The sequence below is a fragment of the Salvelinus alpinus genome, chromosome 17 (assembly GCF_045679555.1).
Source record: "Salvelinus alpinus chromosome 17, SLU_Salpinus.1, whole genome shotgun sequence".
In the NCBI taxonomy this organism is placed as follows: domain Eukaryota; kingdom Metazoa; phylum Chordata; class Actinopteri; order Salmoniformes; family Salmonidae; genus Salvelinus; species Salvelinus alpinus.
In genome coordinates, this window is record NC_092102.1 from 15,477,021 (window position 1) to 15,500,173 (window position 23,153).

Sequence of the window (23,153 nt, forward strand, 5' to 3'; positions counted from 1 at the left end):
TGTACGTCAACTTTGTATCTGCTGAAAGGGGACTGTAAACAAACTAATTCCATTGCCATATACCTCTCTCCAAAATATATACATCTACTCATGATAGTCATCTTTTTTTATGTTTTACCAAAAAAAAAGTGCTTTTAGGCGACAACGTGGGCCGTCAAGTTTACCTACATAATTCCATCATCTTAATACCATGATAATCTTAAACGTTTAAACTATTGGAACCATAGAGTTTGTGTTATGTAATTCTATAATTTGCATACAGGTTAACCTTTAGAAAAAAATATTTTGGAACATAGGAAGATATTGATAGTCGAATGAGATGTATCAATACCATGATCCTACTTTGTGTTAATGATTGGCAATTGTAGTAAGAGAAAGAGAAATAAGAGAAAGAGCACACAAGGGTATTTTAAATGTGTATATATATCAATTTATTACAGGATTGAAATATCATTCCTCTAGTTGATCACATGGCCTAATCTACTTTAGAGCTTTGTGATGAGGATTTCAGCCGTGAGATATATTTTTCAACTGAAATGTCGTTTAAATTCCTTGAATGGAGGCGATAACTAATCTAGCCCATCTTGCCTGGGAGCACTCAGGCATATTAAAACAAATCAATAATGGTAGCCTAGAGTTTTATTTTTCTTTCGTAAAGCAATGTGTATTTAATCGGGCAAATAGTCCTAAAGCTACACTGTAGTCCTAAAGACAGAGATATAGTGCCCGATTTCTTATTGCTATACAGCTGTCAGTGAAGGTATTCTATGACAAATCGATTCATTTGTTGCCCAGTGAGACAGTAGAGACTAAGCAGAAATAGCCCCTCTTGTACTTCAAAACAAAATAAATGGCCTCCTGGAGACTATTTGGGCGCATTAAGCTTTAATATAGCCACTCTCGTGTAGACTATCTCGATTCAAAATTACGATGACTTGATATGTTATAGTTTGCAGTTGGTGGATTAGAGTTGTTTTGACAGCCTTCGTCGTCAAAGGTTAAACTTAGCTGGTTTTCTTCTCTCCTCCATGTTCAGCCTGGATACTTGGTCTTGACTTTCTCGGCTATTTCCTTCAGGCCCTATCATGATCCAAGAGAAATGGACTGAATTAAGAAAATGAGTGATTTAGTCAAACTAATGGAGTAGGCTACCCTAAACGTTATGCTCTGCATCCTTGTTCATTTTCATTTACTTCACATTGATGTTGAAACTATAGCCAGAACATGTAGGCTTCCGTTAAGGCCATGCCTTGATCAAATAAAATCCGAGATAAAACTTAAATAGAAAAATGTCCTTGAAACACGGGAATGTAGCCAAATAGCCTATGTATTCAAAAATGCTTCTTTTGAATAGTTACTTTTCGTGGGGGTTTTCATTATAGGGAAATGTTAGTCTGTTGATGGCTGTTTCAAAATGTAAATATAGGCTATTACAGTGGTTTAGATGTAAAATGCCCAGGTTTCAAAATTGTAATATCTCAAGCAAGAAAACATCTAGTCATTGATTCACGATGGACATTTAGACTACCTAGACATATCATAAAGCCTGCTAGACTGTATGAGAGTGAAAACACACTTTTCAAAAGAGCAGCGCTTCGAGTGTGGTCTTGAAATCTTGGTCTCATTATAAAGCATAGATTTGCCTTAACCTCGCAGTGATCTCGGTTCACTTTGTCAGTAAGGCTGGTAGTGGTTAGTCATACATTACAATGTGTGAGAGTAAAGTGTCTATATTCTGCTGTATTCCAGTATAGGCTACTGTACAATATGCTAATGTATTAATGTAGTAGCTATACTATAGTGGTAGTTATAATAATACTAATAATCATAATCATAGTAGGCCTAATAGTGAAGTCTTACCTGTAGAATTCAAAAGCATGTTTAGTCTGCTATATCAAATACTAAACCTGTGCTAGCCTAGCCCACACCCATACATAAATAGCCTCCTAAAAATTATCTTCATAATTGCCATAACCTATGTAAACAAACGGGAATCTGTTACTGGTTTTCTTACTGCTCCTGCGGTGTTTTGAAAATGAATAGTTTGAACCTCCTAGATCTTTCCTAAGTGAACCACTCCTACACATCCAAGTGTTCCACGTTGATATATGACAATATCTACTTTCGATCACGTGTCTCCGGGCGACTTAGACGGATTGCGCGTCATCTCGCCTTCCTAAATTTCCCACTTCTACAGCTCGAATCCAAAACATCTATCTATCGTACGGAGTACGGGGGAAAGATGTTTAACTCGGTGAATCTGGGAAACTTCTGCTCCCAGACGCGCAAAGACCGGACATCCGAGTTTGGGGACAGAACGGGCTGCGCCTCTAACATCTACCTCCCCAGCTGCACCTACTACGTCCCCGAATTTTCTGCCGTCTCTTCGTTTCTTCCACGGGCCTCGTCGCGGCAGATAACCTACCCATATTCCACAAATCTGTCTCAAGTGCAGCCGGTACGGGAAGTTTCCTATGGATTGGACCCTTCTAGTAAATGGCACCATAGAAGCAATTATGCATCATGCTACTCTGGAGAGGATCTGGTGCACAGGGACTGTCTTCCGCAATCCACCATGACAGAAATGCTTATGAAAACGAACGAGAATGTGTACAGCCACCATAACCACCATCCCAGCTCCAACCATCCCTCCACAGGGTTCTACCCCGGAGTGGGGAAAAACAGCGTCCTCCCTCAAGGTTTCGACCGCTTTTTTGAGACCGCATACTGCGGCACGGACAATCAGTCAGCAGATACTTGTTTACAAAAGAGCGAGGCTAGAAAGCTGGAAACAAAGTTCCAGCAGCCAGCGGCTCTACCGGGCGTCCCAGACCAAGACAAGGACACAGAGGATGAGGAGGAACATACAAATTCGGGCTCGTGTTCTTCTTCAGCCACCAAGGACCGCAGCGCCAGCAAGAACAGCCACTCGAGTAGGTACCGAAGCTGTAAATGGGGAAAGGGACTAGCCCGGTGTTTTGTCGGTCAGATTTTATGTGGAGTTTTATAAGCATTCAAAGGATTTTATTATAACCTACAAAGCTCTTTCTTCCAATGAGAAGACTTTTTACGATGGGAAAGCGCTTTGAAAAAAAAGGATGTTATACACAGACGCTTCTATCGTGGAGTCTGTGAAATTTTAAGAGCGCGCTATTGTGACAAATGCTAACTTTGATCATGAACTTGCATTGGGCATTTTAAGGGATTTTCGCGTTGGGCTGTCGTGAGTAAAAACCAATTGGGCAGAACATTGCTTTTGGCGTCCTGTGAATTTTATTTTAGCAGCTTGCACGCAAACTATAACACTAAAGGACATGCTGTGTGATTATTAGCCTTGTACACTTAGAGGCAGGCTCCATAAGTATCCATCTATCTATATTTATCTGGGCAAATGTCGAAGATAGCAACAGCATTGTGTTGTGGTGGTTTCCTTGCAACGAAAGAAAAAAGGATACAAGTGAAATCAGTCGTAGAGACTCCAGTCTGAGTTTGTGTCCATCTGGATTCAAGCATTGCACTTCAGTATTGAACCAAACACATTCTGTCCAAGGGAGACACATTTCCATTCGGTTAGCCCTGGGATATGTATGCCTGAATCTGCAGTGATTGATACACACACACACACACACAATCTCTAACTCACACACACAGGCCCACTGGCGTCTTTTTGTGTAGCCAAATGTATCCCAATCAGGAAATAACCGCAGAGATGTTTTGTGTCGTTGTACTTGATCTTTTTCATGAGGTTTTGACCACCACTGTGATGTAGTGTGTCTCAGATCCGAAAGACATTTTAGCTTTTACGAGAGGATTCACATCGAATATAAACATATGCATTTCACACAGCCACGAAGGAGTGTGGAAATTGATAGCTAAGGTCCATGGGAATGTAACGCAAACTGTAGCCGTATACATTTTGTTGTTGTATATTTGTAAGAGACAAACACATACTTGGAGGCTGTAAATTGATACGATTTGCTCCTCAAGCGCTTGTGATAATGTAACAGTCTTTATGGCGGATGTGTCTGATGTGTTACGTGCAGTATTGAATGTTGACAGAATTGTTATAATCAAATTGATGCTTCTCGAAATTCCTGAATAGTTTATTCACACAGAGAGGCTATATACTTTGTGTTGATGTGAATATGTGTGAGCGGCTACTTTAACTTCATGTGAATATCTGTGCGTTAATGGCAAACAATCCCATTGAACTTTCACTGATCATGTCCTTTCTGATTGATTGCCCCAGGTACACCTCGCACAAGGAAGAAGAGGTGTCCATACTCCAAATTTCAGATCCGAGAATTGGAGCGGGAGTTCTTCTTTAACGTTTACATCAACAAAGAGAAACGGATGCAGCTTTCCCGGATGCTGAACCTCACCGACCGACAGGTTAAAATCTGGTTTCAGAATCGAAGAATGAAAGAAAAGAAATTAAGCAGAGATCGTTTGCAATACTTTTCTGGAAACCCCCTATTGTGAGCATGTGGAGTGTAAAAGCATAATGATTATAGTCAAAGGTCAATGACACACTTTTCTCAGTGAATTCTTATCACCAGTAATAAACACATTTCAAGTTACTTCAAAAAGACAGATCAGCAGCAATGTTAAGATGAGGTTATTTCAATTTCTAACATTTGGGGTTGCTGTATGTATGCGTAATAAGGCACCATTTTCCTGTAGCCTTCATTCGCAGGATACTTTCTAGTTCATATATATACAGGTGATTATATAGAATAATCATTTATATGCTGCTGTCGAGTTCATATAGTTTTCCGTGTATTTACCACGAATCTTAATTGTGTTTATTCAATTGTGCATTTCACAATTATTATTTGTTGAATAGTATTAAATGTTACAACGCAATTCGGAAGCCATGATAGGCCTATATTGGACATTTGAACTTTCCCTTTCCTCTGGTCGACGTATTTGTAGCCTACCATGATTCTGTTTTCGACCAGAATATTCAACACAAAGTAATACATTTACAGGTGTCAATTTTGCCACCGAGAACTGTGACGTGTACAATCTGTAGTAATGTTTTCCTTGTACAGACTATGCAACTATGTGCATTCGTGATTGTAAATATGATTTTGTTTTTAATTTCGCTCCCCCTTTTCCCTGCTGCTATTTTCTTTACACCGCCCAAGCTGTGTACTTTAAAAGCTTTAATGTTAACAATCCTTTAAATTATTTGCTTTACGCTTGGTGCTTCTTTATGAAAGAGGAGGAAAATATGGCGTTGGGCCTGTGTATCATTAATCTAAAGATACCTATGAAATAAACAGGCGTATAGACAAAACTAACAGACTGGTGGATTTTTGTCATAGATGTTATTATTGACCATGGTTATGCCTCTGTGAATGTCGTTTTCAAGCCGATTGATTGAGTGGTAGGCAATGATTAAAAAAGTATTGGCAAAATAATCCGACTGCATTTTTGCCTTCGATTTTCTTTTGGACCATTGTTCGGTCTATCTGATGGTTATTTTCAAGGGATTTGAGTGGGGTTGGTAGCCTAGATGTTTGTGCTAATGTTTTGAGAAAACTAAGTTCGAAGCATGTGGAGAGATTGCGAGTCGTGCGTTATTAGTTGGGTATTTATGGATAGTAATTGCATCCAATGCCAACTTAGTTTTAAGCCACACTATTTTAATGTAGGAACAGGCCTTACCTTTTACGCAAACACATTTTCAGACGAAAACATTGTTAAGGGAGTGTGTGTGGGCTGTTGAGCGGTACATTTATACAACGCTTACAAGCTTAGTGGATATAACTCTAGGAGTGCATATTTGAGCTTTTGCAAGCACACACAGAAGTACACGGAAACGACAGCACAGAAACTAGGCTACACCTCAGAATCACAGAGAAAGAAAGAGGAACGGGATCCTCCTTTAGTGCCCACTAAATGGAATCGCCACTCTTGCAGTGCAGACAGTGTCATAAAGACAGAGGCACTAAATGGCTATTTTTTCTCTCTCAATTGCACCGTCTGTTCGGAGGGAATGGCGTTCACTTCCGAAGTAAATAGTAAACAAGTAAGACTGGCTGTCCAAACAAAAAACTCAGCAACTAGACTGTTCAACGTGAACTCGGGTCGGTGCTGTGCACAACGTCAATCCCCCTCCAACTGCACAACACACAAGCACACGCACGCACACGCGCGCGCGCGCACACACACACACACACACACACACACACACACACACACCACACATCCTTTAGCCTTTCAGCCTTCACCACTACTTCGTACCTCAGACATTTCTGAGAAAAACGGACCCCAAAAATTAGATCGTGGAAGTCTAGGTCAGTCAAGTTATCCATTGACATTACCCAAACTATGTCTTTACTAATGGTTGACTACATTGGCCAGGTGGTAGGTGTGTGTGCACATCTATAAATATACAGGACATTACTGGGGTGTGTCTGTTGGACAGATTTTACCGAGTGTGTATGAGTGTGTGGGTAGCCTACGTGCGTGCGCCCGCGTGCACACAGAGCATATGTGCATGGAATATTGCACGTGTGTGTATTAACTACAATTTATAATTAAAAGTAGTCTTTGAACTTCAATAATGTCAAGGCCTTCACCTTTAACCCGCTGCAATAAAGTGGAATCAAGGAGCCCCTTTTGCCCGGAAATGTGTGCAGGAGAGGAATCGACCAATGGGAGTGAGTGGGAACAGAAAAAGGAATGTGTAGAGAGTCCAACTTTGACCCCTCCCATTAAACTACAGCAGGTAACTTTGCCAGCTTTAGTACGCCCAGTAAATACACTTTATTATCCCAGTAAAATGTATACGTTTTCACGCATGATACGTTTTATAACATGTTGGCATGAGCTTTAACATGTACTTATATTTTCACAGTTTCTTGTGGAAATGAATGTAGATAATGCCTTTGGGTTAAATTCTTCTTTAAGAAGGATGCAGAATTATATTATATTCTGTTATGTTCTATTCGATTCTCTCTCTATTTGTGTGTGTGTGTGTGTGTTTATTCCCTGCTACTCACTACAATCCCTTCAGACTAAAGCTGAATGCGGAAGAGGGGGGTGGTAGTTGTGACAGGGGGGAGGAGGAGGAGGGAGATGCTCGCAGGCAGAGATCAAGGCTGGAATACTTTTCTTGTCACACCCACCAACCTTGGCCCTGGGACGATGACGTAGGTAATTTGTTGGATATCTCTGCCATACATCTTGACCATTCTCTGTGGCTCGAGTCTCCTCAAACTCCTGCCTATCAACCACAGGGGGCCAGGATTCACCCCGGGTTGTGTTGATCGCACAATAGGAGGGCAATGTTTTGTTTCCTTTCCTTCAATAGGCTTTATAAAATGATAGGACAATGCATGGAATCATCATGTTCGTCTTTTGCTGGATGATTTTATTCATATGTCACTACAGTGTAGATATGGTGTTCGAGATTGAATTATATTTTATTTAGTTTTGGTTGTGTTATAGTTGTAATATGGTAGTCTTCATTTATCCCGAGAGATGAGAGAGGATACAATGCAGCCGGCGGTTGGTTCAGTCGAGCTGATCCCATTGCGCACTTGGCTGTTGGGAAGGAAAATGGCGGGTGTCACAGGCGAATGCAATCGGACGGCCTGAAGAATAACATTTCGTGATAGCCGATGCATGGCGATTCATTAAGGTTGAAAAGGAACTAACACAAAGCATAACGAGATCGTTGTTTAACCGTTTCAATGTGTTAAGAAATGTAGCTGACGCTTATTTGAATTGATAGTACGGCAGCGCTCAAATAATTATTATGTAGGCCTATGCATTTTTGACTCCATGTATATGTTCTAACTTGATGTTATTGTTATGGTTTGTGTGTTTGGTGAGTACTGAGGGCTAATTTCATTTCGTCCATGTTTTGAGCATTCCTGTATTTTGTCCTAGCATGTTTTTAGTTGGGATGTTGTGAAGGACACATTGAAAAAGTGTCTAAATTACGCGTCATTGTAATTCAAGATGTATTGCTTGAAATGACGTTTGTGCTTAACCCCTTGATCACACCGACCTACATCTACATTACCCAGGAGCCTTGTCTTGATGGTTACTTTATGTATGATGCTGTTGTTTTCCACGGTACATTATTATATACACGTCGTGTTTGGTAAAAGGATCAGAATTTGAACGCTCAAGACCGCGCTACCAAGTTCATTTTAAATAGAGATTAGCCTGTTACTATAGGCCTCGTTCTTGAGAATAATTCTGCAGTGAGTTTTTAAGTGAAGGGGGATAACGAGTACTTCTCCTCCGGCATAAACAAATGAAAGGGTGGTTGCAATCAGAAATACATCATATCAAAAATGAAATAAGGCCAGCACTAATTTGGATAGAAATGGCAACTTAAGCTTTGTTTTGCAATGAGTTCTTTCCATAATGATTTCCAATGTATGCGCATTGTACAAGTGGCTTACCCTAGATGTAATGAAAGCTGTCGATATACTTCGAAGAAACTAACCTGTGGTCCTTTGTGTGGTCGTCACCAATTTAATACCTATGTGTGCTTTCAGATTACCACTTCTCTGATTTATATTTGTCTTTAAGACGCTACATGCCTCAGCCGTAAATTCCCACTTGCACAGGGGGTGGACATCTGCTTGCAAGGAGCTCAACCTCGTTACATCAAATTGGGAAGCTATTTCATGGTGGCCTGCACTAGACAAACTAGTTTAGGCTTCCCTCCGTCTCCGTAAACGCAACATGACAAGGGGATGGGCGGCATTCGCGTAATGTGTATCTAGTCTATGTTTTCGCTACTCCGCATGATTGTAAATATATTCGATTTGAAGCAAAAAACGGTATAGACATTTACATTTACATTTAAGTCATTTAGCAAACGCTCTTATCCAGAGCGACTATATAGTAGACTGAATACAGTTTAAAGAGGTAAAGCATACATGTGTCTGTGCTTATTTCACACTAAACACAAATCAACAGCTATTTAGGCAATAAAACGAATGGAAAGGACTTGAGGAATATTTTATTTTACCCATGAGCAAATAGAACCTTTCCTATGCGCGCGCGTAAAACATCAATATGTGCACAAAAGAGCATCCAAAAGAACAAAATACACTAAAGAACATTCACACCTAGGCATTAATCGTTGTTGAACAAATGTTCCCGTTTATTTCACTGACAAATACACATAATAGGCACACCAATCGACACACATCAGCCCCCCCAAACACACATAGCCCTCCCATTACAAACAAGGGCAAATACACAGGTATGGTGATTCACATGTAGTAAACAATATTTAGATCATGATAATTATTCAGATCACGTGTTATTATTGGGCTTATCGCCTTTTAAATGGAGGTAAACTGAACAAAGACATTGTTTATTGACCAATTACTATTTTGTGAGAAATTGTACTTGAAGTCGGCCTACTGTTCCCATTATTATGATATGCAATGACCCATGTTGAACACGAGTTAGGTTATAACGGGTTATAACTTATCTATTGAAACCACGAATGACCCGTTAAAGGTATCTGTGTCTCCGGGAATGGTGTAATGGGTTGTGTCTTCAATATAGGTCAATTCCACAATTACTCCTTATTTAAATTTAGATACTACCAACCATTCGTAAGCGGGCGAACACAAACACACACACACACACACACACACACACACACACACACACACACACACACACACACACACACACACACACACACACACACACACACACACACACACACACACACACACACACACACACACAGAGAGAGAGATAGAGAAAGATAATGTGCGCACACACGCAGTCTGCATTTTGACTCAAGGTTATGACATGGTTATTAGCATACACATTATTTGAAGATCTCGATTTCAGGATGCTGGTTTCATTGTCCAACTTAATAGCCTTCTAAAGGTATCGTTACTGCAGCATTTAACTGTATCTCTCTATCACAAAACACATTGGAGAAGACTTTTTCATTTTATAAAATATAATTGAATGCCATACCCCAGGTTCCATAATATAATAAATGACATTTACCAAACGCGAAAGCAATTTTTGTAAGTATAGGTAGTTGCAAACGCCATGCTCTACCAACTGAGCAACATAAAACTACAATGGAGGATTACAACTTCCATGTTTGTCAGTCTGAAAACAGGAATACATTTCATAATAGAAATGGTCAAATACTAAACATTATATCCCTTTTATTGCATCCATGTTTGGTACAATTAACCTATCAAGTCTCCGCACTGAAATTACTCTACACATTTAATATTGCTCTGTAGTAGGTTGCATATGTGTGGGTGATGTTCAGAACGAAATCAACCCACAAAAAACTAACTTGAGCAAGCGTTTGTCAGATAATGTTAACATATTCTGAGACATAATGAATAGGTAGGTATAGGTTTACGAAATGTGTCCTCAAATTGATTGATTAGCTTTAGAATGAAAGACTGGATTATATTTCTAACAAGAGAATGAAATGATGGACAGGCGAGGAAACCAATCAAAACAGTCATTACATTACCCTTGCTTTTAGTGGTTGGAAGAGAAATCACTGCATTCTCCACAGCCAATGTAGCCTAATGTACCTACTTGAAATAAGCTACAGCATTTAGCAAAAATGCAATATTTTAAGTGAAAATGGCCTTGACCTCACACCATTCAATACGCATCAACATTAATCATTTCAATGAATTGCTCTTAGGCTATTAGCTAGACTATTAGTTATTTGCTCAGAAATGAATCAAAGGGTCTCTCATAGTTTCATCTGTATTCACCTGGTCAGTCTATGTCATGGAAAGAGCAGGTGTTCTTAATGTTTTGTACACTCAGTGTAGAACCAAAATTGGTTCCATATAGAACCCGATTTTGGTTCAGTGAAGAAGAACCCCGGGGGTTCTGGTCAAAGAACCCTACAAAATGGTTATATATAGAACCTTTAGAGGTGCCATATACGAAGCAAGGAATATAACCAATTTTGGTTCTATCCAGAACCTTTTTTTCTAAGAGTGTACGCAACTCAAATTGCTCTGATATTGTTTGAATTCGACTCAAGGAACAGAATGTGAAAGTACCTGTGATTGTTTTCAATTCAAATTGTCAAAAATGAACAAAAATAGCTTCTATCAAAGAGCAATTTCTCAAGTGAGAATTTTGTTACAACTGTCTGGGAGTGGTATGAGTTGGGAGGGGAAAACTGAAAACTATCTATTGGCAAGGAGGTTTGCAACTCTCTTTCTTATTGGTTTATTGACTAATTACCGCCTGGTGATGTCACCAGGCAGGCCGAAACTCCATCCCACCAAAACAGGCAGAAATTTCCAGCTGTATTTTCAAACAGCTCTTACACTTATAAGGCATGTCACACTCTAAAAATGCTGGATTGTTTGGATGACCCATTTGCTGGGTTGAAGGCATCTGGTCACTTAGCTGGGTTCTTTTCTTTAATAAGAGCAACGTTGGGTTGTTGATACTGGGTTATTGAGGTTGGGTTTTTGAGATGACCCAGTGAGTGGGTTAAATTCTTCCACCAAAACCAGAAGATAAAGTGATCCGGCAAGCTTGTGAATGAGGACTGTTGCATCTGTAACAAGTCTACTGTTCCAGCTGGCACTTAGGGGAATTACTTTTCTATGGACAAAAGGGGCAAGCCGTTGTGGCTGACCGAAAAATGTTAGTAAAAAGCTAACGTTTGTAGTTATCCATTCAGGATAAATAGACCTAGCTATCATAATTACATTCTGTATTATCTCAGTCATTGACATTTTTAGATAATGTTAGCTAGCAAACAACCTCCTTGCATGCTAGCCCGAGCCTGCTAACAAGCTATTTTCCTGTACTCTGTGTGGTAGCAAATGTAAGGTTTTTTGTTTAAGTTCGGCTAGCTATGTCAGTGCCTGTAGAACGTTTGTCTTCTGTAGGCCTACTGTGTGGTGCATTGTTCCACGCCAGGTAGTTAGCCATCTTAAACTAGGTTTCTCACTCTGTTTGGCTAGCTAGAACAGCTAGCTATATATTTTACTTAGCTAGGCCTATTCCCTGTTTCTGAGTTAATTTTACATGGTTGGTAGCTAGTTGGCAAGCTTACAAGTCTTGCTTTTATGGTGGTTCAGTTAGGCTTTCTACGAGTTAGCTTGCTGGTGTCAGTGTGGATGCACACAGTTATTTTAGCTAGCTATACCTAGCTAGCTACATATTGAAATGAAAAGTGTCTTAATTGTTCATCGAAGTTTAGTCTATCCATTTTGACTCTCCACTTAAACGTTGGTAGGTCTTTGTCCAACCGATAGGCTACTAAAGACCCTGAGAGTGCTTCTCCCACCATCAGTGTACCCAGTGCAGGTAGCTAGCTACACATTGAAATGAAATGTTCCTCCACCTTTATAACCATTTTGACTGTCCCCTAAAACCTTGTTATGTCTTTGTTCCCCAGATACTACAGAAGACATGGCCAATCTCCCGGTTGGAACCAATATGACTGAATATCTTCACCAGGCGACCAAATGAACAAGTGACCTGAACCCTTTGTTCTGAGTCTCGGGGACAATCGCCTCTACTCCCTGGCATTCACCATCATGAATGGGCAGGTTCTGGATCAGAAGACATTATGTTTCGTTGTTGTTGTTTTACAAAGAATAAACTTGAAAATGTATACCTGGTAGGGGTTGGGGGAGTAGAGGGTAAAGTTGTTACTTTTCTTCAGCCCCATTCCTCACCTTAAATTGGTAGGGCTGCTGTGATTTTCAAATGATGGATTGTGCTTCTAAAATGTTTGCTTATTTGTGTGTTCCTTATTTGTTGTTTATCTTTTGCATGACTTCATTTTGTAGCTGAAATTAATAGCTGAGAATAAAGATGTTGTATTCTATCTACAATTTGTCATGACTAGCCCTATGTCATTTTAAGAATTATTGTTAGAAGTATTCATACTTTTAGAAAATGAGCTGATTCTGTAATAGAGATAAGGTAGAAAAAGAACCTAGAAATAAAGTAAGAAATAACCCACTGCTGGGTCAAAATATTTTTGGGGGCTAAATCAAGTAACCCCAACGTGTTGGGTCATTCACATAACCCAACAGTGCTGGGTCAAAATAACCCAGTGCTATAGTGACCCAGTGCTGGGTTACAGCATTTTTTTTTAGAGCGCATGATTTTCACAACTTCACAGTATTATTTCAACCTCATAGTGTGAAAATATATGTAAAACACAGAATCACGTTTTTGACTCCACTGGGCATTTAATAAACAACCTCAAAGTTCATGGAAATGTGTCCTTTTCTGTCCAAATTCAAGTGAGCTAGTAACCACTCGTACATTTTTGCCTCCGTTTGAAATAGACCTACAAGTCGTGCAAGACTGAGAATAATGATTTGTCATGTCTCGTGGTGAAATTGTATAAATAAAGAGGCTGGATTGCCCCTTTGATTCTAAAGCAGCATAGCCAACACACAGAAATAACAACACGCGCCATGAGGGGCCCTGCTTCGTTTTGGCACTAGGCCCTAGTTGCTAAACCTGGTAGACTACTGTTTGTAGATGTACTTGTATTACCTTAGTAATTGTAATATCAAACGTGTTGGCCACATAAATATTCGAGTAGAAAAATACTACACCTTATTGATAGGCATTTTCATAGGACTTCGGCAGGAAAAACTATGCGCATCTTTTGATATTGTGGTGTTGACTCAAAATATGGAAACACAATAATGTAGCAACATGTTAAACCCTTTTTTTGACTCGTGGCTCTTATATTTTAACCTCAAAACAAGATGCGAATAGGCATGCAAAAAATATGAATTGAAAAAATAAATGTTCTGGTTTTTTGGACTATCAATCTCAGAAAATGTGAACTACTGTCCTTGCTGGAAAACAAGATTATCATTATGTAACGACTTACACGCTAGAACGTTATTGTCATGGGGAAACTATAACAAAATATATTTTTGCAAGGGTTTAAAAAAATTCTTAGTCAATGCTTCAATTAGTAAGAAATGTAAAAACGCACACAGAAATGTCTGCTTAATTTGTTAATGACATGGAATTATCTACATTGAATTACACTCGATATTTGTCAGAAAATTGGGAATAATTGTATCTTCAATAACAACTTACAAGAGGCGTAGGCCCGTGTATATTTTTCTCCCTCAAGTTGAAGTCACGCCTGCATTGATATGAATGAAATAGCCTAATACCCACCAGTTGGAATGGGGAAAAAGGACCCGAACTATAATAGCCTAGTCCTTCTTATAATTTTGAACGTAAAGAGAAAGGTATGTTTTCCACCAACCATTCTGTATAAGCCCATGATCAATTGTAGACGCATCTTAGAAACCCTATTCAATTTAATCTTCTAACTTTTGGTGATTGTTTTTTGTAACTAGGTCTAATATATATATATATCCTGAAACGATCTGCTCACATCAACACTGGTTGAACTTAAAAACAAAACACTGAGTAGTAGCCTACAGGCCTTTATACAGTAAAACATATCAAATAAACTATATGCTGTGTTACTAGAATATACATAAAATGCGTAAAACGCTCTTGAAAAACAAATAATTGAAGTAAAACACACTTTGGCATACTCAAACTGGTTAACCTTTTAAATAGATTTTAGTCAAGCCAATGTTCTTATGCAACTGCGGGTGCCACAACAGCTACAGTGATTTGACAGAGGCCTGTCGGTTGGTCTAATAGTCTAAAGTTTTACCTCTTATGAAAAACAGTTTGCCAAACAAACGTAGGCCTAACCGAGAGTGGTGCTGATATACTCTATGCGACCATTGGTTTATTCCTGAATCTATTGACGAATACCTAGAAGTGGCATCTAGCGAGTTCCAATAAATAATCATATTCAGCGAACTATTTTCTCTGTCTTGTTTTAATGTTAGCCTGTCTTAACAATGATTTTTTTTTAAACTAGATTTCATTTCGGTTTTACCCAAGTAAGTGATTGTAAAATATTTATCTACCCCTTTGTTCACTCCTCCCATGGCTGTCTTTACACAAAGCTCTCCGCTAGAGAGCGCCCTTGCACCGTCTAAAAGCCCCCTTGCTTACCAACTTGACCACGGTGACGTCACCCCAGCCTGGCGCCTCAAGGCCACTTCCACACCGCTATTGGTCTGAAAATCACATGACATGGAGCTCCAAGAATCCATAATTATGTTGCTGATATTTTTGGCCCCCAAAATATGTCAGCTTCCAACTGTCCTTATTCTCATCCAGAAAACCTTTACTACAGGAACAGAAACGGGGGGGAAAAACAACAATACAAATAATGTCATGCCAGGATAATATGGCTGCCGGTCTTTTCCTCATGGATTCTTTGATGGGAGGATCATCTTCCTATAGATGCGAAGGCTACTCCAACAGCAACCCTGGAATGTACATCCACCCGGCTGCATCCGAGTATGGATGCTCAATGATGAGACATTTTGGAGTAGTTGGATCGAAAAAAGACGAGGTTCCTCTGAGCAGCCACCCTCTCGGCTCCTACCAAGATGCGCCTTACCTGTCATCCCAACTGGGCACATGGACCTCGGCTTCCAAAACTAACAGGGACGAGCAACCTGTTGCCCAGTCCAGTTTACAACCGTGTTCGTTTCCAACCGATAACGTCAAAGAGGAGGCGTTCTGTTGTCTGTATCAGGGTGACAGTAGCAGCAGGGCTAATAAGGACACTACAGAGTCGGCTACTTACATCCGGCTTGGGAACAATAGTAGCAGCCAGACCGACCAAATCGCTGTCTCGGCGGCGTCCGAATGTTATGGAGGAGAGAAACAGGTATACCCCAGAGGGAGCAGGGGACAGCGAAAAGAGCAGGTCGGGGCAGGCTTTGCTTCTTTGGACCAGGTGACGACATCTGTTGAATCACCCAGAGAATCAACGGTTAAAATGAGCAAATCTACCCAGGAGACAGTCAGCGAGGAAATGCGCAACGAAGAGGACAAACAGGGAAAGAGCATGAAAGAGGAAAGTGCAAAGACTGACAGTTGTTCTGATAACTCCGACAGCGAATTGAAAGGTAACCCAAAAAGCCCCCCTCTTCTCTCCTGTCTCTCTCTCTCTCTCTCACACACACACACACATACTTAAAAACGTACCATAAAACAGTTGTGAGATACAATGTGGCAATTTAAAAAATGGTGTACTAAAAATGGTCTCCTCTGCATGCATGAGCTAAGCTTCAGTGGGCGTTTTGACATTCTGCAATTGTGTATGCTATATCTACTGTACACTCTTAGAAAAAAAGGTTCTGGATAAAAAATGGTTTTATGCTTGTTTCATATATGGCACCCCTTAAGGTTCTATATAGAACCGTAATTGGTTCCATATAGAACCCTATATCGAACCCAAGGATTCTATATGGAACCAATTTTGATTCAGCGAAGAAGAACCCCTGGGGCTCTGATCAAAGCACCCTACAAGAGGGTTCTGTACAGAACCTTAAGGGGTGTCATATATGAAGCAAGCAATATAATCCTTTTTGGTTCCATCCAGAACATTTGGAGACATTCTGAACAAGCATTTAATGGTCTAGCCTAGCTGGGGTTACTGTGGCGACGGCATTTATCACCTTTCTATTAAAGTGAGAATGTGAGATGGGCCGTTATCATTGAAGTAAACACGTTCACACACGCTCATAACGCATAACGCGCGTGCAGATCAAACAGATTGACCAGACGAATACACACACACAGACACTACATGGGACATTTAAAATGTAGAAAGAAGGCCTAACCATTTGCAACAACTTAATTTGACTCACCATAATGGTGTAAATATATACGTTAGGCTGTATCCTACGTTACATAAAGCAGAATACAGCTTAGGCTATACATCACGTCTTCATTTCGATAATGACTGCTTATTTGGTCAAATAGTGTACGATAGACGCAGTCTGAAATAGCGTCCACGAAATTGTCTTTCCTTGAATTTTAAACTATTATATCTTGTTTTATTTATATGATAATCATCTTGCATATAAAATACATTTTCTTATAATAACAATGGGGTTTAGCTAGCTTAAACGTCATGCTAGTTAATATATTCCCTTTTTATTTTTCTTGTAATATAGGATAACGCGTGGATAACCCACAGTTTTTCCCCCGGACAATGTTGTGTGTATCCAAAATGATTAAAAGGAAAGGTAAAGGTATTATTAACGAATCATCAACGTGATATTGTTATGAATATTATTCTTGTTATTATTATTAATACTACTAATAATACATTGATTGGTTACGTTGTGTATTTGTATTAGCTAACGCTATGGAATTCAGTTTCGTAGAGTTCAAGTTTGCCAAAAATGAATTTCTAGTTGGGCCAACGTGCATGAAAGAAATGTTTTATTTATGCTGCTGCAAAATGTTAAACTATCCCTCGTTTGTCTTATAAAACCGTTAGTCAGTCCAGTCTCTGCTACATATTTTGGGGTAGAGCTATATTTGTATGCGCCACACAAAATACTACTTTCAACCGCCACAATGTAGCCACCTAACATTTCACATTTGGCCAGCCTTTGGGAAGAAAATAAAACCACCAATAATCGAGAGATGACACTATTATATTCTGCTCAACACACACATCAATCGTTTCAAAATGTTGGAAATATTTACGCCTAAGAAAATCGAAGCTGGGAAGTAACCATGCATGTTATCCGTGTACCCTTGAATATACGTAATCAAGTACGGGCTATGCAGCTATTTCAAATCTCTCTCCAGTTTATATGTAGGTTAGCCTCAAACCACAACAAGGCTATAATGGCTGTGTTTAGGGCTATAGGACAGTAATACAAGTGGGTCGGATGTAGAATTGCTGCCAAACGAATAGGCCTATACATTATGCTCCATCATTCATCAAGTCTTTTTTTTGTTGCATCTTCGTTCAAAGCGATCGAAGAAAGTCGACAAAAATAGATGATTTTTGAACCCATGTATTTATAGAGCGCGTGGACATTTGATTCAAGATCAAGAACTTGAATGTGCATTCGAAATAAAGATTGTCAAAGACAGTCCAGACATTGCGGTGCGGCAGACCTGACGCAGACCAATTGGAACGCAAAAGGCCTGATATAGACTGTCTTGAACATGGAAGTAGTCCTTCAGTATGCTCACCTTTTCCATGTTTTATGTCTACAGATGATTTTACACTGGAAAATGCTCCAGGAAACTGGTTAAAAGCCAAAAGTGGACGGAAGAAGAGATGCCCGTACACAAAGCATCAGACGCTCGAGCTGGAAAAGGAATTCTTATATAACATGTACCTGTCTCGCGAGCGCCGCCTGGAGATCAGTAAGAGTATCGATCTGACCGATAGACAGGTCAAGATCTGGTTCCAGAACCGAAGGATGAAACTCAAGAAACTCAATAAGGAATGTCGTGGACGGGATCATATGGCAGTCCACAACTTCACTTAAAATTATATTATCTATAAAACCATTCCATATACACCCAAACACACACACACACACACACACATACACACACACACACACACACACAAAGTGTGCCTTCATACAAGGACAATATTTCAACGATGCCCAAGAGTACATTACTTTATCAAGGAGGGACTTGGTTTCGGGTCAGCAGTTGAATTTGCCTTTCAACACATGAACATTGAATAGAGGTGCCGGTTGCCCTGCCATATGAAGCAACATAGAACTGCTGGAACTGCTGGAATGAAAGCAGACTTTGTTTGTTTTGGAATGTTCCCTCATTCCGTTGCTTCATCTTGTTGTCTTTAGTTTAGTTGCTTTTGCTATGTAGGCTATGATAGGCTATTCTCACTGTTTGCATGCACATTGTTGCTTGCGTCATATAAGACCCGTTGACGATTCCTAAAGGAAAACCGGTCCAATAGAATAAAGGAGGGGATTTGAAATGAAATATATAACATATAGCTTGTCCTTCCCCTTATTATCATGTTAGCACTCTGAGAAATGAAAAGACAGAGGGAAAGAGAGAGAGAGGCTGCATATGAGAGTGGGAAGATCATGGCCGTTTTAATAGAAGAGATTGGTTTAAATGTTATCCAGGTGACCACAGTAAGTCAAGGTCATAAAATTATTATGTCAGGACCGTCTCGTGGTAGAAGCATGAGCTCGGGGTGGATTTTATGATCTGCAAATATAATGTGCTAGCTGGCTGCTGCAGTAAAGATGCATCGTTTAAACGTGTGTGGAGGAGAGGGCTAGGCTAGTCTACACAGTGGAGAGTGTCTGCTATGTACTGGATTCACCAACGCGCTCGACGGGCTCGCTCTGCTATGTAGCCTGCCGCCTACTTATTTGACGATACAGGACTGTTATCTCGTCAAGAAACGAAAGGGATGGATGATAAACAACAATAACAGAAACCTCAAAGACAGCTTGAATAAATAAGGACCACCACGACAGAGTGTCTCCGGGGAAATTCAAGGTAGGACACAAATAGGTACGTATTATTAACTCAGCTGTGATTTTTGAGATGTCACGCCTGTCTGCCGGTTGGTCTGCCAGTGGAGCTTGTTTGACAGCGCTCTCGAGCATGCGAGATGGGATGGGTTGTCTGATTAAACCAATTGATTTGACGTTCTTCTTTTGGGAACATTTTGAGCATTTTGAACCAGACATTGGTTTTGTTATTGCTGTGTTGATATCGATTATGTATAGTATGTCTAAATAGTTTCCCCTTTATTAGTTGGGCATTTTCAGACACGATTTGTTATTATTCTGCGGTTTAACAGTAAGCTAATTCAATGTCCTAATTTGCTGTCGATTCTCAATGTTGTACACAATTAGCCTATTTAGGATGACAGTGACAATGATATAATACATTCGGATGAACGATTCCTATTTGTTTCATTATGCTGGTAATAGCTATGTTATGGTTGACAGACAATAAAATCCTTACCTGGCTTTGAGTGTTTTGCTGTTTGTTTGTCTCCCTTCCCGATGGAACACCCCATCTTGCGCAGCTGAAGCGTGGTTTAGGTAGTTTCATGTTGTTGGGATTCGCTTCCTGGCTCCGCAACAAGAAACTGCCTTGATTACGTCAGTTCGTCTTCATCAAGGGCGACACTTTCCGTTCAATTACACCCTAGACTCTGACTGAAGTCCTCGCAAATGGCATTGTAAATGAACTGGAGCTGTAATAGCCGGGACGGAGACTTTTTCTCTCCGGCTCTCGTGTTTGTGACGGGCTGTAAAACGTACTTTAGATTCTCATAGAGAGAATGGGTTGTAAACAACATGGGGTAGACGTTAGACCTCTTTCGTTGCCTTTTCATTTTGTTACTGGTTTCTTCTTAGGTTTCCCTGATGATGCTTTTGTTTGGTTTTCATTTTGTTCATCATATGACGAGCATATCCTTCACATATGAAGAGTGAATCGAGCTGTAGACCGGTTAGCAACATTGCCAAATATTAATTGAATGTGTTTTTTTATTTCCCCTCAAATGTGTAGTGTTATTGGCCTTAAAGTCGATATAAAATGTGGAAATAAGGTATGTTGTCGTCGTGTAGGCTATTCAACCCTCTTCTGTATTGAAGTTGAACACAGACCAGTATTTCTCTGATTGTGGCACGTGTGCGATTGGGCTCACTGAACGGACCTTTGAATATCCCTCTAGTTTTGTTGACCTATAATGCATTTGCAACCTCTTCGGATCAAGCGGAAATGGCTCCATCGTCAAATTATATTTCAGATGACACTTTTGATTGTTTCCGTTTCCTTAACTTTCTCAAATGATAACGATCTGAACCATGAAACTAGGTTAACCAAGGTCCACATGGCCCAAATGACAAGACGTGGCCGAGGAAAATCAACTATTTGTTGTATTTATAGTACACAACACAATTCTTTCACGTTTGGTCAAGAACGTTTTTTAATGTGGCACAGTCAAAGTCCCCTCTCTTCCATTGGAGAGCATGTGTTGATATTTACTCGCCATTTTGCCTTGTTGTTATATCAACCCCCTTCTCACAACAGTCAGTGCATGTAACAGAGACAGTCTGGAATCCAAAGTCATTTTCATTCAGTTCAGTGAAAAGATGTCTCGCTCTGGAATGCACCACTGACAAATAATTTACAGCACTCGAATTGACACCCAGAGGAAACACTCATTGCTTGCACACTGAGACTGTGCGAATTCGTACTAGTGCACAATTACGCACAGCAATTACGCACGAACACGTAACCAGGTATTTTTAATAAAGGTTCACATTACTTGGCTAATTTTGCCTCTTTTGTAGACAGGTTATAATTTATCGTATTATCTAATAGGAATTGCCATTGCAAATAGTATGTTGTCATAAAGTGAAGAATTGCATTTGAACAACGCATTTGACCATCTTAAAAGAGGTGGGGCGCGGAAGAAGAAAAGAAGGGAATGGCTAAGCTATTGGATGAATTTGTCACTTTAACGCAAGGCTTCACAGTCCAGTATCTGTATGTCTGCAGTGTAAACTGAGCTGCTTTATTATCTTCATAAAGGCGAAGTCATTGTCACCACCATCCGGGTGTTTAAGTATATGTATAATGCAGGCAAATATAAATAAGGCTGGTTCATCAAGAAACTGTGTCGCGAGACCGCGCATAGACTACACCCATGTTCCATCCCTGGCTAGCGCTGATAGCTGTGTCATGGTGAAACAAAATGTGTGCATGATTACTGCTATATCTAAATAGGCGTGCCCGGAGGTATCTGATACCGGATGCGAGCATTTGCAGAGGGCCTATATTATGACACAACAATCAAATCAAATGTTATTGGTCGAGTACACATATTTTGCAGATATTATCCCAGGTGCAGCAAAAGGATAGTTTCTAGCTCCAACAGCGCAGTAATACATAACAATAGAAAGCAACACACACAAATCCCCCCAAAATGTAAAGAAAGAAATGAAGAAATATCAGAACGAGCAATGTCAGAGTCCGGGATATATATAGATACACTATATGAATAGAAAAGGTGTATACAGCAGTAGCTATATAGGATGAGTCTTGACTAGAATACAGGATATACATAAGAAATGGGTAAAACAGTATGTAAACATAAATGGTGCAGCACAGTGGCAAGTATACTAGTCTTTGCGTGTGTGTGTCCGTGCATAACCTATAAGTTGTACCGTTGGCAGTTGTTCATTTTCTGAATTGTCGCATAGCATCAGCGTTATGAGGAGTTAATACACTATAATACACAATTAGGCCTACACTGTAACAAAAACTGTCATTTGTATTATCAACAGTAACAAAACAAACAAAAAAACATTTTACTGCGGCATACTCTAAATGACGGTGCATTGTGGGAAAATTGCTGTATTTCATCTGGTACTGTAATTCTAGCCCACAGAATACAGGACCATATCATATCGTTGCAGCGCAAAAAACGTGTTGACCACTAGTGGGTGCATGGTATTGTTGTTTCTGGATCATTAACATATTTTGAGGCGGGCCTTGTAAGATGCTAGCTGTATTTGTTAAACCCCTGATTGAGAATGCGGTAGCAATTTAACTTCAATGTGGATGTAGTGCCCCATTATTTTAAATGTATAAAGGACAGATTGGAGAGGGAGCTAGTGTTAAACCTTAAATGGTCAGCCAACCTGCTTACACCAATCGCTTGTAATTACAGTAAAATACTGTGAATTTCAATTAATTTCATCCATTCATTGATTTATTCATTCAGATTATGGAAGCATTTACTTTTTTAAGGTATAATACAGTACATTATAGGGTATTGTACTGTGTGTCATTACACAGTACTTGATTTGATACCGTATTTATATTACAGTAGGTGTACTGTAATATTAAATATATCATTTACAGCCACCAAGCTGCCTGTATATTACGTTCAAATTCATGATAACCCCTCTACGGGCATGGCAGTGTCAAAATAGGTGTTTCATTTGAATATGCATGAATAGAAACCCCTTCCATAAACTACAAGCAGGCACATTTGATTACTTCAGAAAAAATTATATTCATAATATATCGAACATCACAAAAATCTATAATAATGAACTCCACAATGCTTGTCTTTAAAATGCATTTAAAAATAAGCTATCTAGACCCATAAGCAACCAGTAGCCTATACATACCTCTCTTCAGAATGTATTCGTTTGTTATTTATTTATTTTTGTTGTATTTTGTCTATTTTTATGTGACACAGAGAGGGAAATTTGCCCAAC

At 39.7% G+C, this 23,153-nt stretch overlaps 1 protein-coding gene, 1 long non-coding RNA gene and 1 pseudogene across 6 annotated transcripts in view; all 3 read left to right on the forward strand.

The window, feature by feature from the left end:
- Positions 1-2,033: 2,033 nt before the first annotated feature.
- On the forward strand, positions 2,034-5,302 carry LOC139542251 (homeobox protein Hox-C11a-like; annotated as a pseudogene).
- Positions 5,303-7,075: 1,773 nt separating this feature from the next.
- LOC139542257 (uncharacterized) lies at positions 7,076-13,238 on the forward strand. The gene is made up of 2 exons (XR_011668480.1): positions 7,076-7,167; positions 12,413-13,238. It is a non-coding gene; the product is annotated as an uncharacterized lncRNA (long non-coding RNA).
- Positions 13,239-15,197: 1,959 nt separating this feature from the next.
- Positions 15,198-23,153, forward strand: part of LOC139542249 (homeobox protein Hox-C10a-like) — an 88,301-nt gene continuing 80,345 nt past the window's right edge. For 3 of the 5 annotated variants that reach the window (XM_071347450.1, XM_071347453.1, XM_071347455.1), the window contains exon 1: positions 18,421-19,416. Coding sequence is in view for 2 of the 5 variants with exons in the window: in XM_071347460.1 (XP_071203561.1) it covers positions 15,260-16,007; positions 18,124-18,401 (1,026 nt within the window). In the remaining 3 variants the exon portion in view is untranslated. Of the gene's footprint in view, positions 16,008-18,123; positions 19,417-23,153 lie in introns of those variants that run through there. The other 2 variants (XM_071347460.1, XM_071347459.1) reach the window with 1 other exon arrangement.